The sequence below is a fragment of the Nyctereutes procyonoides genome, unplaced genomic scaffold (genome assembly GCF_905146905.1).
Source record: "Nyctereutes procyonoides isolate TBG_1078 unplaced genomic scaffold, NYPRO_anot_genome, whole genome shotgun sequence".
NCBI classification, from domain to species: domain Eukaryota; kingdom Metazoa; phylum Chordata; class Mammalia; order Carnivora; family Canidae; genus Nyctereutes; species Nyctereutes procyonoides.
This window is the reverse complement of record NW_026575031.1, coordinates 1,593,173-1,610,211: the sequence shown is the minus strand read 5'-3', so window position 1 is coordinate 1,610,211 and position 17,039 is coordinate 1,593,173. Positions and strand designations below refer to the sequence as shown.

At 40.0% G+C, this 17,039-nt stretch overlaps 1 protein-coding gene across 1 annotated transcript in view; it reads right to left on the bottom strand.

Moving 5' to 3' along the window:
- The window catches only part of FMN1 (formin 1), a 279,933-nt gene that overhangs the window by 116,772 nt on the left and 146,122 nt on the right, over positions 1 to 17,039 (bottom strand). The window contains exons 9-12 of the mRNA XM_055316676.1: positions 11,739 to 11,868; positions 10,120 to 10,266; positions 8,967 to 9,026; positions 2,685 to 2,805 (exon numbers count right to left, since the gene is read on the bottom strand). Of these exons, the coding sequence (XP_055172651.1) occupies positions 2,685 to 2,805; positions 8,967 to 9,026; positions 10,120 to 10,266; positions 11,739 to 11,868 (458 nt within the window). The remainder of the gene's footprint in view (positions 1 to 2,684; positions 2,806 to 8,966; positions 9,027 to 10,119; positions 10,267 to 11,738; positions 11,869 to 17,039) is intronic.

The following is a 17,039-nucleotide window of genomic DNA, read 5'->3' as shown; positions in this document are numbered from 1 at the left end:
CAAAGCATCTGATATATGATAATTGCACAATAGACTGTAGCTGATACGATTATCAACTACCTATGTAAGCATGCTCTCCAGAGCTCTTGTTTCTGTGAAAGATGCTCAATGGCAATGTCCATTTGTAGCAGTGAAATTTGCACAACCAAAAACTCTAGTGTAACTCATACCCTTTTGCCAAGGTGTGCTTCAAACCTGTTTTCTTCTGAAGGACTGTGCCTGCCTGGAGAAATGGGGGCTGAGATGTCTTGAAATTTGCTAATCACATCTGGTTTAGCTTTAGACATTTTCTGGGGTTTTGCCAGCAGCCACGACATTTTAATGGCTACAATAAACCTCAAAGCCTCATCAAATCTTTGTGTATGTGTGAAAATTATGTCCTCTTCAATTAAACATTCAATCTAGGCTCACACCAAGGCCTTATGGAAAAGGACGATGAAACGGACCGCCACAACTCTGGCCATCTTGCCAGATGGCATTTAGGAGAAAAAGAAATTCATTAGAGAACCGATGGTCTGTATTTTCTTTAAATATTTACTAGGTACCTTTCATGTGTGAAAAACACTGGCATCTCTAAAGATTAGCAGGGCATTTTTGTTTAAATATCCAATGTGTATGCAGGGGCGGGTGGGGAGTCCCACTCCTCTTTGCCTTGTGGTACCTTGTGACTTTGGTGAAGCTCGGTACAGAGGAGAAAACAACCCAGGCAATGTTTGGTTTTCCATCATTTTAAAGAGGGTCCTCCAGTTTCAGAACTTCTTGTGGTTCCTTAAAATGGACTGAGGAAATGTATCAGTTGAGTAGTAAGAGGTGTGCAAAGGCACCTGGGATCTCCCTGCAGAAAATAAGATCCACCAAAGGGGGGAGCCTTTGTGGGAACACCTGCCTATCCCCTGTCCTCCCAGTTTACTCTTTGCATTTATTTATTCATGAGAGACACAGAGAGAGGCAGAGACACAGGCAGAGGGAGAAGTAGGCTCCCTATGGGGAGCCCGGTGGGGGACTCGATCTCAAGACCCTGGGATCACGACCTGAGCCACCCAGGTGCCATCCAATTCATTCTTCTCATCCCTTTATTATTAATCAATCACCAAACACTTGCAGATGTCAAAGGAGGCAGCCTAGCCAGGATGCACAGAAAAGCCAGCCCTTCTAAGGAAGGCAGAAGAGGAATGATCATGTATACATCCGGTTTCTGCTCAAAAAACTACACAAGAGAGGGCCAGGAACCAGGAGGCTAGAGGGGCTGTGTGTTCAGGGGCAGCCATGGGGTGAACAAGCAAGGCTCTTTTCAGCTATGGCTAAGCTTGTAGCCAGATGGACTGGCCTGGGCCCCAGTTCTGCCACTGGAGAGCCACAGAAGAAACCATCCCAGTATGGCTTGCCCTGTTGAACTATGACAAGAACCAAGTGCCTCATCTTAGACAAGGATAAAACTGTCAGGTTTTTAGGAGAGGGAAAAGAATGACCAGAAGTTCATATATCACATTCCGAAATGAAGCAGCCACTTGGTCGAACACACACTCTCAACCACATCAGCGGGTGGAGAAAAAAAAAAACAAAATCCACATGTTACTTTAAAAATAATTCACAAGGTCAATATATTCTATTCCCTTGTAATCACTCTCAGTTAAGCAAGTTTTATGCCCAAAGTAAAACTAAGCGGCCCTCCCTGCCACCAGGAGCTCTGTCCCATGTCCCTTCCATCTCCAGGCAGTTCTTCATCTGAGACTTGGGTTTCTGAGCTCTCTTGCACAATAAACATTTTTAAAATGTTTATTTTATGTCTTGGTGTAAAAATATTCCTGGTTCAAGCTCTTCATTTCCTCAAGCTCGCCTTTTGGCACTCTGTGCTCCATTTCCACATTAACACGCTCCCTAAATCCTCCATGGAGCTCTTCAACTGGAGTTATACAAGCTCCAATGCAAGTATTTATATACTTGGATAAAGAGATGTCTCCACAGTGAAAACACAAGACTCTAGCAATGCCAAAGAACATTCCTGCTCAGGAGGGACATATTTTCACCTTTTAAAAAAAGCCAAAAAGGACTCTCAGCATTTCACTGTGGACAATTAAAAATGTAAATTAAACTAAAACAGAATGCTAACTACGGGTCCTGTCATCTTTATTAGATTCCTATACAGAAACTGAATAAACAGAGATGTGTTCATGCACATGTGATGATGCATATAAGGCAGTGTAGTAAGTTAGCCTAGAAACCACATGAGCTCTAATCAGATGGACCTGATCAGAGCCCAGGAAATGTGCCTCTTGCTGGCTTGCGAACATAACTTCTCTAAACCTCATTTTTCTCATCTGCAAAATGGAGTTGGTATAGTTTCTGCTTATTAGGGTCGTTGTAATAATATGAGATGATAGTAAGCATTCAATAAAAAGGTTGCTGCTTTTATCATGAAGATGACATCTGTTATATGTTGGAAAATGTAGATGTAAAAGCTGTAGACATAAGAAGTGCAAATTAACACTAATAAACGGGCTATGCAAACCCAGTGCCTCCAAATAGCGCCTAAAAGATGGAAAGTTTCATGAGGGCCATGGTGCACCATAACTGAACTCTGCACCAATTCCACCCTGTGAACCAGACATCAATGATCCTCTTCAATCATTTAAAAATATAAAAAATCTTAGCTATTATCATAATAACAGAAGAGTTCCTGTTACCTTCTAGTTGTCTCTTGAGTTTTCTCAAATCTTTTATGAGGTCTTCAAACTTGACTTGGGAAGCCAGAAAGAAATCTTGTGGTTCGGGCAGAGGGAAAACACTCTTTTCGGTTCCTGCTTCCTAAAAGACAACGGTTAACAAGTACATTATACTTTCCGATTGTCACTTTCAATTGAAATTCCAAAGCATCTTTTATTGGACGTGCAAATAAGAATCAGAGAAACACTCCTCTGCTGTTCCTAAATTTGGACTGGTTACTCAGAAATGCTTTTGTGTCTTCTACAGTATCATTTTGATCTTACTGACACTGAGGTTGGCTCTGGCTCTGGCATGGGTCTTGTTCTATTTTGTTTCATGAATCAAAGAGAAAATTGTCAGGTATGTCCTGATCTTGGACACCCTACTCCCATGGAAAAAGACATGGGAAGGACACATGAAAGTACTTAAATTCAAAGTCCCTGTTCGAGTTTCACATGGCAGCAATTAGATAACTTATCCTTGAGGTATGCCAATGGGTGTGAACTGGATGGAAGGTGCTAGACAAGACAGCACCGCGATGGGAGAAACAGTCACGCTGCCTTATGCTGTTCCCTACCTTTTGCTGTAGCTTAAAGCTCAGAGGGGTGTGTGTGTGTGGTATCAAATTCTTCACATATTTATAAAGATTTGCCAAATCTTGTTTGGCTTATTTTGGATACTTGCTGAGGGCATGGTTGGCCATAGTTTTTGACAAGCTCCCCAACTCTACGTTGTAGAGGATCTAAGCTGGGAAATAAGCTTCAGACACATGGAAAGAAAGCTGGGTCTCAAATACATCTTTTCCAGTCCCATCTGCTTTCTCCCTGAGGTTGTTTAATGTAAGCTCTGAATCTTGAATATCTCAGGCAGTCTTCAGCCCTTCCTCTCTCCACACAGGCTACTCTGCCAGCTTTCCTTCACATTCCATTTCTCTTACTGCCATTAGGACTAACTCCAAACTCTGAAACTGCTTTATAAGGCACTTTATGATCTGGCCTCTGTCTATGCCCTCAGCTGTCTTCCACCTTCCCCTATCTCAACCTCCCTCCCCTTAACATCCATAAAATGACAGCACTGGCCACATTCTCTATGTCTGGACTTTTGTCTATAAAGCCATCCCTTTCTAACTCTTCTACACAAAGTCTTCATGCCTTCTTGTTCATATCATTCTTCAAGTCTTAAGACAGATAGCACTTCCTCCAAGATCGCCTCTCACCTCCCAGCATGTGGGTGTTTCCAAGAGTCCTTAGGGTGTACCATTATCACAGCACTTATCAACATCATTTTCAACATTGCCACATTAGCTTATGTGTGTCCTCTGGTAGACTATAAACACTGTGATGGCAATAATTGTGTTTTATTCTTGGTAGTGCATACAACATCCGGCCTCTCAAAATTTGTTTGGCACCCTTACATATAGCCTATAAAAGGTTGTTCTGAAAAGTGTGTACCCTTTAGCAGGAGACAACTAACTTACTGTCATATTTTCTTGTGGTTTCAGGAATTCTCTGGACCTGTCCCCTTCCTTTAAGATCATTAGCTTCACTTGAGATGCTAAGAAAGGTGGTTTTCCTTGTTTTATTGAAATATCTTACATGATCAGTGTACTTTGTCCCCCTATCTCCCTAAAATTATTTTGCTCCTTTCAAAATAATGGAAGCAGTACTGTAGTCTGAGTGCCAGGATGGAAATCATCTAAGATGCTTGCCACAAAACTCCATGGCAATCTACATTGGAAACTCATGTATATTATCTCTTCCTATTTTCCAAAGCTTTATCATATTCAGTCTTGGCTTCAGGGGTTTTTGTTTTGTTTTAAGCTAGAAAATGAGAAAGTGCTGCTGAGCAAATCAGCCTGGTAGTAGCTCTTGAAAAAGCTGCTCAATTAGAGTTCAAAAGACATGGCTGGAGATGAAATTCTGTAAACTTCACAGACTTAGACTTGGACCAAAAACCAGCATGAGTGGAAGGAGGCTTGGAGCAGGATTCACCTTTATTCAGCTAATTGCTCATCACCACTAACCACAAAAATCATCACTTATGCTCCTACAGGGAGGGGATAGCTTAATAAATCACATAATTCTATACTCTTGCTGAGTGAAATGAATTTTTGCACAGTGAAAACCGGGAGAGCCGCACACAAATGTTGACTTCTGAATTTTCCCTAAACTGGGCCATCCCATATTTGAAACTACTCTTACTGTGAGATTTTGCTCTGAAGTTAATTCTGTATTCAGCTCTCCTCATGAATCACACTTCACTGGCAAATTTCAGCCCTCCAACATAATGCATCTGACTTGGTTGAGACAGACACTACAAAGTAATTCTACTTATGCTAGATGAGAAAGGGTACTTCTCAAGATTCTTCAGGATAATTCCTCTGTCACATTGGTACCTGCTGTCAGAACTTCAGTTATTTGCATACTGCCAGAGCTTCAACATGCTCGCCCTATTCTACCAGAAAAAAAGCTCTCACCACTTTGCACCTAGTCATCTACAGATGCCACTCATTGCCCTCTTGTAGATATTTGCAGTAGATTCAACCCAGTAAGTATTTGTCAGACACCTAAATTACAAACAATGAGCTCTGGACCTCAAGGAGCAATGCCAAGCTAACAGGCAATTGCTCGTTGGTATCTACATGCAGGGCAGAGTAAGATGTATCACAACAGAGGTTCAACCCAAGTGTTCCCAGGCTTTAAAGGGGAAAAGATGAGGAAGTAAACAAAGGGTCCATGGAAGAAGGGCCATGTAAGATTGCACTAGTTTTTATTTGATCTTCTTTCCCATTTACAAAGATGACTCATGTTCGTTATGTCTAACTGAAAGATAGAAGAAAGTAAAAATCTCTTCCAATCCTACCACACAGAGATAATCAAACATTTATATATATGGCTGATATACCAGGTTTTTCTGTGCATATTTATTCTACATTATTATCAAATTATATTCTATATTAAATGTATGTTTGTATTATAAAAGCAGAAAAAGAGTATTTTCTAATGCCACTACATTTTCTTCTATATACTTCTCATGGCAGTGTATTATTCCATTTTATAACTCTAGCATAATTTTTTGACCTTAGTCTCTACCTTTGGACATCTACCAAAAATTTTGCTATATTTTTTATTACAAATGATTATAAGTAAAATAGTGATACATGTCCTTATTTATTTCCTTAGGATAAAAATTTCTAGAAAGATCATATGTATTTCTAGGGCTTCTGATATAGAAAGGTTAAAGTCTTGCTAACTCATACTGCACATTTGCATGAATGAGGAAAAAGTGTCCCCTATAAGTAGGCACAGCTCCCTGGGGAGATAGCTTGACAAATACATGGCAACTTTATATGGAATTTTTTAAAGGTACCCTTTATAGAAGGCAATTTGGTGAGTCAAGGGCAGTCAAGATATGGGTCCCATATACCTAGAGATATTAAACAAAAAATAACTCAGCCATTCATGATAGAATTGAGAAAGGTTTGATCCATTTATATTGCTAGCTCTATATTCCTAGTTGGCAATTTATATCTTCTGTTTGTTTTTGTCGTTGCTGTTTGGGTAAATTGCCTGTAGTCTCTTATGGGTTTGTTTTGTTTTGTTTCGTTTTTTAAATGAAAGGAGACCAGTTATCCTTTCCATGTTGATTCTTAAAAGTGTGTTACCTAATATGTTGCAAATATATATGTTGCTACTGGGAGCTTTTCCCAAAAGGCCTTTTATTATTTCAAGAGAGTATTAATAAGACAAAACAAAAGATCAATAGAAAGGCTAGTGGCAAGGATAGTTCCAGTTAGAGAAAAAATCAGATTAAAAACCTAAGTGTGAGAAAACATAGGGTGTATTTGGAAAACACTGGGTCTTGAGTTGGATCACAGAGAGTGTGTAGGGGGAAAGTAATAAAAGCATGGTTGTGAAAGACTGGAATTAAATTAAGTAGAGTTGGGAATCCCTGGGTGGCTCAGTGGTTTAGTGCCTGCCTTCGGCCCAGGGTGTGATCCTGGAGTCCTGGGATCGAGTCCCAGGTCAGGCTCCCTGCATGGAGCCTGCTTCTCCCTCTGCCTGTGTCTCTGCCTCTCTCTCTGTGTCTCTCATGAATAAATAAATAAAATCTTAAAAAAAAAATTAGGTAGTCTTAAGTTGCTTGAAAATGAGGAGCCCTTTCTGTTTTTGAGTAAATAAGTGATATAATATGACCAGAACTATAAAAACTGGTCAGGCCTTGGGTGTGGGATGGACTGGAGTGGGAATGAAGGCTAAGGTGGGGAGACAGGCTGGAAAACAACAGGAATACTTCAAGTGAGTTACCTTAATGCCTGGATAAGTGGGTCCTTTCTCTTTTCTTTTTGATAAGTCTGGCTAGGGGTTTATCTATCTTGTTAATTCTCTCAAAGAACCCGTTCCTAGTTTTGTTGACCTGTTCTACTGTTCTTTTGGTTTCTATTTCATTGATTTCTCCTCTAGTCCTTTTTATTTCTTTTCTCCTGCTGGTTTAGGCTTTATTTGTTGTTCTTCCTCCAGCTCCTTTAGGTGTAAGTTTAGGTCGTGTATTTGAGACTTTTCTTGTTTCTTGAGAAAGGCTTATATTGCTATAAACTTCCCTCTTAGGACCAACTTTGCTGCATCCCAAAGGTTCTAAACTACTGTGTTTTCATTTTCATTTGTTTCCATGAATTTTTAAAACTCTTCTTTGATTTCCTGGTTGACCCATTCATTCTTTGGTAGGATGCTCTTTAACCTCCATGCATTTGTGTTCCTTCCAAATTTTCTCTTGTGAGTTCAAGTTTTAAAGCATTGTGATCTGAGAATATGCAGGGAATGATCTCAATCTTTTGATATCAGTTGAGACCTGATTTGTAAACTAGTATGTGATCTATTTTGGAGAAAATTCCATGTGCACTTGAGAAGAATGTGTGTTCTATTGCTTTAGGATTAAACGCTCTGAAAATTATATTTCACTCATGTGGAATTTCAGAAACAAAACAGAGGATCAGAGAGAAGGTTGGGGAAAAATAAAGTAAGATGAAAATAGAGACAGAGATAAACCATAAAAGAATCTCAACTCTAGGAAACAAACTAAGGTTTGCTGTAGGGGAGGATTTAGGGGATGGGGTAATGGGTGATGGGCATTAAAGGAAGCATGTGATGTAATGAGCACTGGGTGTTACATGCATCTGATGAATCCCTGAACTCTACCTCTGAAACTAATAATACATGATATGTTCATTAACTGAATTTAAATAAAATAAATTATTGAAAAGAAGCCTGGATAAGTGGAGCATAGGGATGGAAAATAGGGAAGAAACATGAGAAACAATTTAGTTGAAGGACAGAGAGGAACCAAAGAGGAGGACAAGTTTCATGCCTGAATGACTGAAATGATAATCTCCTCAGTAGAAACAGGAGAAGTTTAAGGGGGGTGGGAGATGATTTACTATAGATACACTGAGAAGGGTTAGATGAGGAGGGGAGGAGACAAGACAGTAGATTTTATCAGTACCTAGCTTGTCTTCTGGGTGGAATTATAGGTCTTTTGAAAACAAGGCCCTGGAATCTTTCCTTTTTTTCACTTGGTGCCTCGGAAAAACTCTGCTCATGTGGCAAGCTAAGCAGGACAACGTTTTCCTGAGACTTTCCCCCTTCATATTGATTGCTGGATTTTCCAACACCACACAACAGTGCCTCTTTCTTCTCAAAGTTAGACTCCTTGTTCTCAATTTAATGAGAAGGAATAAAACATAGAAAACTGTGCTCAGGTGGATTCCCACTGAAATTTTTTTTTCTAATTGCAAATGTAATCTAAGCAGAGAGGATGGATTTCAAATTCCACTTCTTTAACTTGTTCACAGATGAACATTACTGATAAGGTATTGGGTATTACTGCTTTTTCATTTCCTAAATTTTGGTCTGCAGCCCAGAACTAGTTTCAGACACAACCAGTTACTGAACGGATATAGATTTCACGGAGACACTCACGATCTGGTGGCACCCAGATAATCAGGGGTCTCTCTAAAACTGTGTTATATTAGCAGGTTAAGAGTCAGTGGTTTGAGAGTTACTGAATAATGTTTCTCTTTACAAGAGTCAACTAAACTTTCTTGGCTTCAGCGTTCCCATCTGTAAACCAAGGAGCCTGGATAGTTCTCAAATTCTGTGTTGGACTTGAAATTCATCCATCCATCCATCATCCAACTTCTGAATGCCAACAACGTGTAAGAGTTGGAACCCCATTAGTGTTGTTTTCCTTATAATGGCATTTCTTACCTGATCATAGTAACGCAGGTAATATTTCACGACATAGTCCACCAGATTAATCCCATTATCCTAGGGATAAAAGAGAAACTTAAATGAAAATCATTCACATGAGATTACCATGTTATGTAGTTGAGTACTGAAATCTCAGTTTGAGACCCTAATACTTTTAATTCGTGATACCTGGTCCTACTTCTGTTTGTGATTGGCAAGACTTTCCCCTCTCTTCTTTTTCTCATCAATTTTTTTTAATGGCATCTATACAAAGAAATGACACTCGCTATTCTTTGTGGGGGGGAAAAACCCAAACAGATAATCCATAAGACCTCTGAGGTGATTGCTAAAATAAACAAATACACAGACTGGCTCATTATTTTCTGGCATAAAGCCAAGACAGGAGGGAGTAGGGGAGTGCCAAAGGGAACCAGGGACTAGAACAGAAAACCATCCCTCCCTTCCCACCTTTCAAAAAAAAATGTGTGTTCTTAATGGCTTGAAAAACAATCAGGACAGCTTAAAAGGAACGCCATGCCACTTTATGACCCTAGGAGGCCAGGGGCAAGCAGGCCCTCCCACAAGGCAGCCTTTGTGTCTTGTTCACATGGGTCTAATTCTAATTTGCCTGTGTGTTTGCCCTCCCTTCACTCCCCCTGCTCCCCATGGGACGCCTAGATATGGGCTGGTTGTTTCTAAAGAGGGAGCTCTGCAGGGGTGTGGAGCCAAATGATAATCAGGCTCTGAGAGTTTGACAGTAGACCCCAGCCTGATTGTTGTGGGCAAAAGAATAATTCAAATGCTCAGCTCAACTGGTGATTCAACATTGCTCCCTACTCAGGAATGAGTAAATTACAAGTAGCTGACACTAAATTCCAACAGAATCAAGCCTTGTGCTCTGATGGATACTGTGCGCTGTTTCTTCTCTCATTACAGTTCAACATCCAATTGTTTTCTTTTAGGTCAAACCAATATTGGAGGTTTTGTCATCTCAGTAAGATTAAACATGAAAAACCTATCTTTATTCAAACATCAAAAGGAAGCAAAGAAAAAAAATGTATTGCTAGCAGGAGAAAGGAGATGAAGGGAGCAACCAAGATTTTTTTTTAAATTAATGATATAGAAGGAATATAATGGCAAGTTATGGAATCTAGTTATGAAAAATAAATACCCGACTTTTGACGTCCTTGAGTTTGGGCAGAATTTCTAAGCTATATCCATCTGCTTGTCCCCGAGTCCTATTTCCTCCATTCATATAATTTCCAAAAGCCAGAATGAGAGCTAAAATATCCTTCACACTCTTCATGTGCAGCAAACCCTGTGACGGCAAACGCCAATTATTACAGAGCTGAACTTCAAAGGCACCTATGTTCGTTCAACAACAGAAATTTACTGAGTACTCATCAGGCTGTTTGGTGGCATGGTGCTAGCTGGATTGGCAGCTGGTGAAACGGAAAATACACTTTATTAAGACATAAGAGTCTGAAAAAAAACCACATTAATCAGTCATCGTTTTCTATCCTTCTGATGAATTATGAACTGTGCATGTGTCTACGTTGCAGGTTAGATATTTACATTTTTGCTTCAGCCAGTTTTTTTTTAGTTTTATTTTTTAAATACTTAAAAATATTTGTGAATTGCAAAAAGAGAGTTGTTATAGTCAGACTTTTACAGTTGGTGACTTCTAAGCAGAGAGGATTGTTTTAATAAGGATTTGTTTTTGGGCAATGTTTCTATATAAACAGTACAGTTATATGTAGGATAGGTTAATAGCAAGTCTATTCTTCTTTATCCCTGGGTATAATCCTCAGAGGTGAACCACAATAATAGTATTTTAAGCATATGTTTATTAAGTATTTGCGATATGTCCATTAACTTGATCAATTTCAATCTGTGTAGGGTTTTCTTCACTTCCTTGTCCCATTTATTCCTCCTCTTCTTTTCCTTCTCAAAGTGCAATTTTTAAGAAATTGATACTCCCCCACCCCCCGCTTCTTTACAGTTTTAGTTGACTTTATATTCTTTTATTTTAGGGTAAAGAATGAAAGGCAAATGCAGCTCTAGGCCAACCTCTCTTCCTGCCCTTTAGGGTGTTATTAGAGGGTGTATATTATACCTGGGAAGTATTTATACTTTCTTTATTGAAATCTTTTATACTTTGGAAGGAAAAGAATCATGCCTTCAGGTAAAAACTAAATATTGTAGTATGTGTGGAGAGGATTATCATGTTCTTAAGGACATGGGTTATCGTGAGAAAAAACAAATATTAAAATTTACAAGGAATTACCAGTGTGGTAAAGCCCACAGAAACGTATTTGTTTGCCACTCATTATCATAATCATTTATTTCGCTTACCAAGTCTCTAGAATCTTTTTATTTCACTATGGAGACACATTTCAGATGATCAGGTGAATGGGTCTAACACAAAATCTCTGGCAATCCAGTTAGATGAGTAGCAAGCAAACTACGCTATTTAGGTTAGTTTTACATGGCCAGTATGTACCTGAGAAGGTATCTGGAATACCTAAGAAGATGGCTATAGAAGAGTCATTTTTTTATTCCTTCTCCCCATCAGTCTGCATCTGACTTTCCCCCTCTCTTCCTCACTCATTCACCTGCATGCACACACATACTCACACTGGAGATAATCATCATAACTCTACTTAAAAAAAAAACACATAATCTTAGATCCAAAAGTTTTCTACAAAAGAATTACAGTTGATTCTTCCACTCCCTATTTCCTCCTTTACTAGAGTAAAACTAGCCTCTTAAATCAGACAGCAAACATACCTTGGAAGCTCCTGTGACGATCTCTACCTTTCGGCGCAAGGAGGTGATACTCTCAGAAAAGACAGATCTGAAGATTATGCACTGAGCCCGTTCAGCAAAATTCGGGATCTGGGCTAACTCGTGTAAAAATCTGCAAAAATTAATAATGAATCACCTCGCTTCACATACAATCACAAAGAGAGAGAGAAAAAAAAGACAGCTGAAAAAGATTCACCATGAGAGCATTCCTTACTTGATGGTGTCAATTTAGCAATTCTAAAATATCTCTGACAGGCACACCTGAGGTACTCCAAGGGTCTGTGTTCTATTGTTGACAATAAAACCATTTTTTTTAAAAAATGGGTTTCTATGATGGTATATAAATGTACGGTGTATAAGGTGCTTGAGGAACAGAAAGTTAATGCAATTATACTGAACCACCATGAATCATCTCCTGCTGTGCAAACAGAAGATCAAACCCAAATAAAATGCATTACCTTGAGCACATGAAAATAAATACATAATGAACTCCCTTTATAACACAGCATTCTTTAAGGGTCTATTTCACACAGGCAAAGTCAAATGAAGGCTGGAGGTAGATGTCTAGAGAAATGACAAAATGTCTCTTCCTAAAGTGAGATTACTTCTATTCCTTTTCCCTGAATTAGACAATAGTCTACAGAGACCCTATTCTACAGATATTTGTTTGCTTTTCCTCATCAGCTTACCTATGAAGACAGAGTTCATAGCTCAGTGAGTGGAACAAAGAAGGCACTCATTAAGTGGACATCAATCTTAAAAACTATGGTGAGACAGATTTTAAAAGCTGAAGGTGAGTACTAATCTATACACAGAAGCTCACTGTCTGGGCAGCTGGGCACTGGTGCCCTTTGCAAAAATAAGTTGGAAGAGCTACACACTCTTCAGGCCAACTACCAGAAGAGGAGGCATAAACTAAAATGGGCGGAGAGAGTTGGGCATGAATTCAGAGGAGAGAATCCACTAACACCTATTAAATTCATTTTGGGGCTGAAATGATGATTAACTGATATTTCTGAAAGTCTTGGTTAATGCCTAACATCATTACTTTGACATTTTGTGATCTCACACCAAGAATGCTTTTCCATAGGAGCAAAGCTGATTCCTTCTTTTTTCCATACCCAAGGCAGTTTCCTTAACTTATACTTGGTGCCTCTTTTACTTTGCTTTTTTAAAGGGAGACTTGTATTTTAATAAGATTCTAATTATTAGCTTTTTAAAAAATGTATCCTACATCCAGGATCCAAGTCATAATCTTTTTTTTTCTTCTTCTTTTTTTAAGTAAGCTCTATGAGATCAAGAGTTGCCTGCCTTGACTCTGAGCCAGCCAGGTGCCCCTTTATTCAGTTTTCTTTTAATGATACTGAGATGAAGCAAGGAATGCCCATATAAATAAACATACCTTTGTTTTAAAGTTCTGTATTTCTCATTATTATGAAAGCCATGTGATGAGATGTAAAAGCAGAAACCCATAGGTACTCTGAATTGGGACAAGATGAAAAATTATACCTTATATGTAAATTGTTTCTTACAGATAAGGTTTCAACCACTGATTCATTTGTGACCCAAATCAGGGGTATCACCAGCTTTCACAAATATAAGCAGTGAAAAGCTTGTGGGACTGGTGGCATCTGGTCCTGAGGGGTACGTTGGGAAGTTTTACTTATTCAGATAATGCCAAGAGCTACCTCCAGTGTCACGCCCTGCCTTTCTCCTCTTCCTGCAGTGACCACCAGACACTCTTCCCCAAAAAGGACCCAGATCTGCAGAGTACATGAATTTTGTAGTTTAAATAAACACACAGAGAGAGTGAAGCCTTTATGGAGAGCGTGTGAGAGAAGATTCAGATCAACACCTCAGCTCATCAACAAGGACATAGGTGAAAAGGATGAAATGCTAGATGAACAATTACTTATAACTAGTCTCAAGAAAAGGAATTTTGGGGCCAATATAAGGAGACATGCCCATTGGCTCACCGACATAATATTACCCAGAAAAGAGTGAAGAACAATCACAAGGTTCTTCAGGATCAAGCTTTATTGGGAATAGGAACTGGATGAGGAGGTTTCTCAAAGAGCCTGAAAGATCCAGAGCTCTACACATGAAGAAGGGTCTGAAATACATATCCTGAGTTAGAGGGTGAAGGGAAGTTCAAGAATACTACACTACTTTTGGATAGATCTGTAGGAACAGGTCAGTGAAAACTAATACCAGAGCGTGAGTCATCAAGAATGTTAGTCAATGTTTTAGACGCGTATGAAGCATTTATGGTGTGTCAGGCACCAGGCTAAGACCTGAGAATAGAATTTAACTTACACACAGCTCCTTGTTGATAACCTGAAAAATAAATCACCAATTACCGTAGAGTGTGGGAAGTATTATCAACAATGGGGGCTTATGATAGCCATGTGCAGGGCATCCGGATCAGAGCCCTAGATGGACAATGTCAGCCACGGTTCCCTGGATCCCTCTGGTGCTTGTGCCAGATACATATGAGCAACTGTCAGGGAAGGCCCAGGCAGGATGAATGCAGGGGAAGATAACTAGAAGTCAGATGATAAAACAGGCTTTGTATTCTAAAATAAAGGGTTTAAACTTTTCCTGAACGAATGAAGGGTTTTAAGCGGAGAAGTGATACTTTGGGCTTTTTGTCCTAAAGACCAGCATGGCAGTGGTTCAGCTGATTGGTTGGAGGGGGCAGCAGAGTAGAGGCTGGAAGACTTTCTGGATGGCAGTTGCAGAGTTCTGGGATGGTGGGCCAGGGGTGAGTGGGGAGAGGCCAGCGCATGAGAGAGCTACTCCGGCAGCAGGAACCAGAGTAACTGACCAACCCCAGGGATGCTGAGAAGCATTCAGAATGACTTGCAGGTTTTTGGCTTGGACACCTGATAGAATGTGAGGATAAGAATTACTGGAGACATAAATTTGGAAAAACTATGATTTTATGTGACTTTGTGTCCCAAAATAGCCAGGCAAAGGTTTGAGTTAGAGTAGCATAGTTCCTTTCTCGTTTCTCTGGAAGAGTACCTGAGGTACAACTAACCTCAAAGGCAAACATCTGTATGATAAATATCTTATTCACCTCAGCTGCACTTTATACTCTATCCATGAGGGCAGGGACAAGAACTCTTCCTCAAATCCCCAAGTATAGGTCTTAGATGTTGGGCCTTGGTACCTATGAATAGGTCTAGATTGACTTTTCTTTTGGACTAGTGTACCTTTATAACCTAGGGCCAGTTATAAAGAGGACTAAACAACCACAAAGAAGCCACAAACTGGGGAATCTTCTCATTCTTTCCCAGTGTAGCCTTATTTTCCCAGGAAGGGCTGCAACTCTGTCTGTAGGAGAAAAGATCTGCACATGACGTGGTGTGGGGTCCCCATCCACAGCATCGACTAAGCTGACAGGTGAAATGATGCAATTTGGCCCATTCTTTTCACATTTAGTTTATCATCCCCTTAACACCCAAATGGTCCCATATCAGGTGTGTGTGAACAAGGGCCGTGTACACAGCACAATGTATACTGTTCGTCCACAAAGGGTACACTAACAGAGTCTTGTCTCACCAAGTCAATGTGTCTTCTTTGTGAGGTCCCTGAGGCAAGTGGGGACTCCAGTGGAACATCTCGATAGGCTGCACCTGGTATCCTCAATCTAGGCCATGAAAAGCATGTGTTTGACCTAATCAAACCCAATAGAGTCTCATCTCACCTCACCACCATCCTAAAGCAGAATGCAAAGAGTTCAGGGCCATCCTTGGAGGGAATGGCTCTCAGGCAGCTTGGGCCCAACCAGATGACTACTGTGTGGGAAATGGCATTCTAAATCTGGCACTGGGCTGCAAGAAGGCTGATAAGGTGAATGATGAGACCACCCTTTCCATGCTATGATTTATAGGACTCAGCATCACAAGGATCTTAGGAAATCGCAATGTTGAAACTACAAATGATTCATATTTTCCAGTATGTAAAACATGCTTATAGTCAACTAACTTGGAGCCGATGGCAAGTGAGTTGCCAGGAAATCAGACTCTGGCTAAAATCAAGCAAATGCTGCACTATGCAAGAGGTCAAGAGCAAAGGTGAAATTCACTCAGGCTTGAAGCCCCAACCTCTGTCCACCTTACCTACCAGCAACTGAGTCTGAGCACATCACCTCACCAGGACAACATGACAGTCCTCTCTGCTGTCAGTGATAGCTTAGCATCTTTGGGAAGCCTCACTGCTGTGACTATTCACAAACTTTGAAAATGCTCTCTTATCCAAATCATCAGTAGCGAAAGCAGGAATCATAAGTTACCTCTTAATGACCTGCCACCATTATTCTGTTTCCTGGCAATTAATTTTCAAACATAATGCTAGAATGACATTATCCTAAAAGGAAAAGGGGAACACTTATAGTGGCAGAAACCCACTCTTCATTTCACTGGGTCAGCCACTCCCAGAGCATGGAGCAGGAGTTGGCAAATTATAGCGCACAGGCCAAATTCAGCTTGTCACTCGGGTTTATATGGCCCACCAGCTGAGAATGGTTTTTATATTTTTAAATGGTTGAAAAAGAATCAATGGAAAGATCATGTTTTATGACATTGACACAAATAGTATAACATTCAAATTTCAATGTCCCTAAATAAAATTCTACTGATACACAGTCGTGCCCATTTGTTTATGTATTGTCTATGGTTGCTTTTGCACTACAACAGATTTAAGTACCTCCAACAAAGCCTAAAATACTATTTGATGCCTTACATGAAAAGTGTGCAAACTCCAGGCTTAGAGATCATTGCTCAATGTAGCATAGTTGGGACTACCCAAATGCTTGATGTACCCTATTGTCCCTGTTAAGGACTGAATGTTTGTGATCCCCCAAAACTTATATGTTGAAATCCTAACCCTTAATGTGATGGGTTAAGGAGGTAGGGCCTCTGGGAGGTAATTAAGTCATGAGTGTTGACCCATCATGAGTGAAATTAGTGCCCTTAGGAGAAGAGAGATGAGGGCTTGTTCCCTTCTCTTTGCTTTCTGCCACGGGAGGATACCGAGAAAAGTTGGCAGTCTACATGCTGGAAGAGGGTTCTCACCAAAACCCAACGGTAATGGTACCCCAAATTCAGACTTCAATCTCCAGAACTATGAGATAAATTTCTGTTGTTTATAAGTCACCCGGTTTAGGATATTTTGTTATAGCAGTCCAAGCAGACTAGGATAGTCTTCAAAAACTCCCCATAGCCCTGTCAGTGTCTATCCCATTATTAGGCACTTCACGTTCAGTCGTTAGCATCT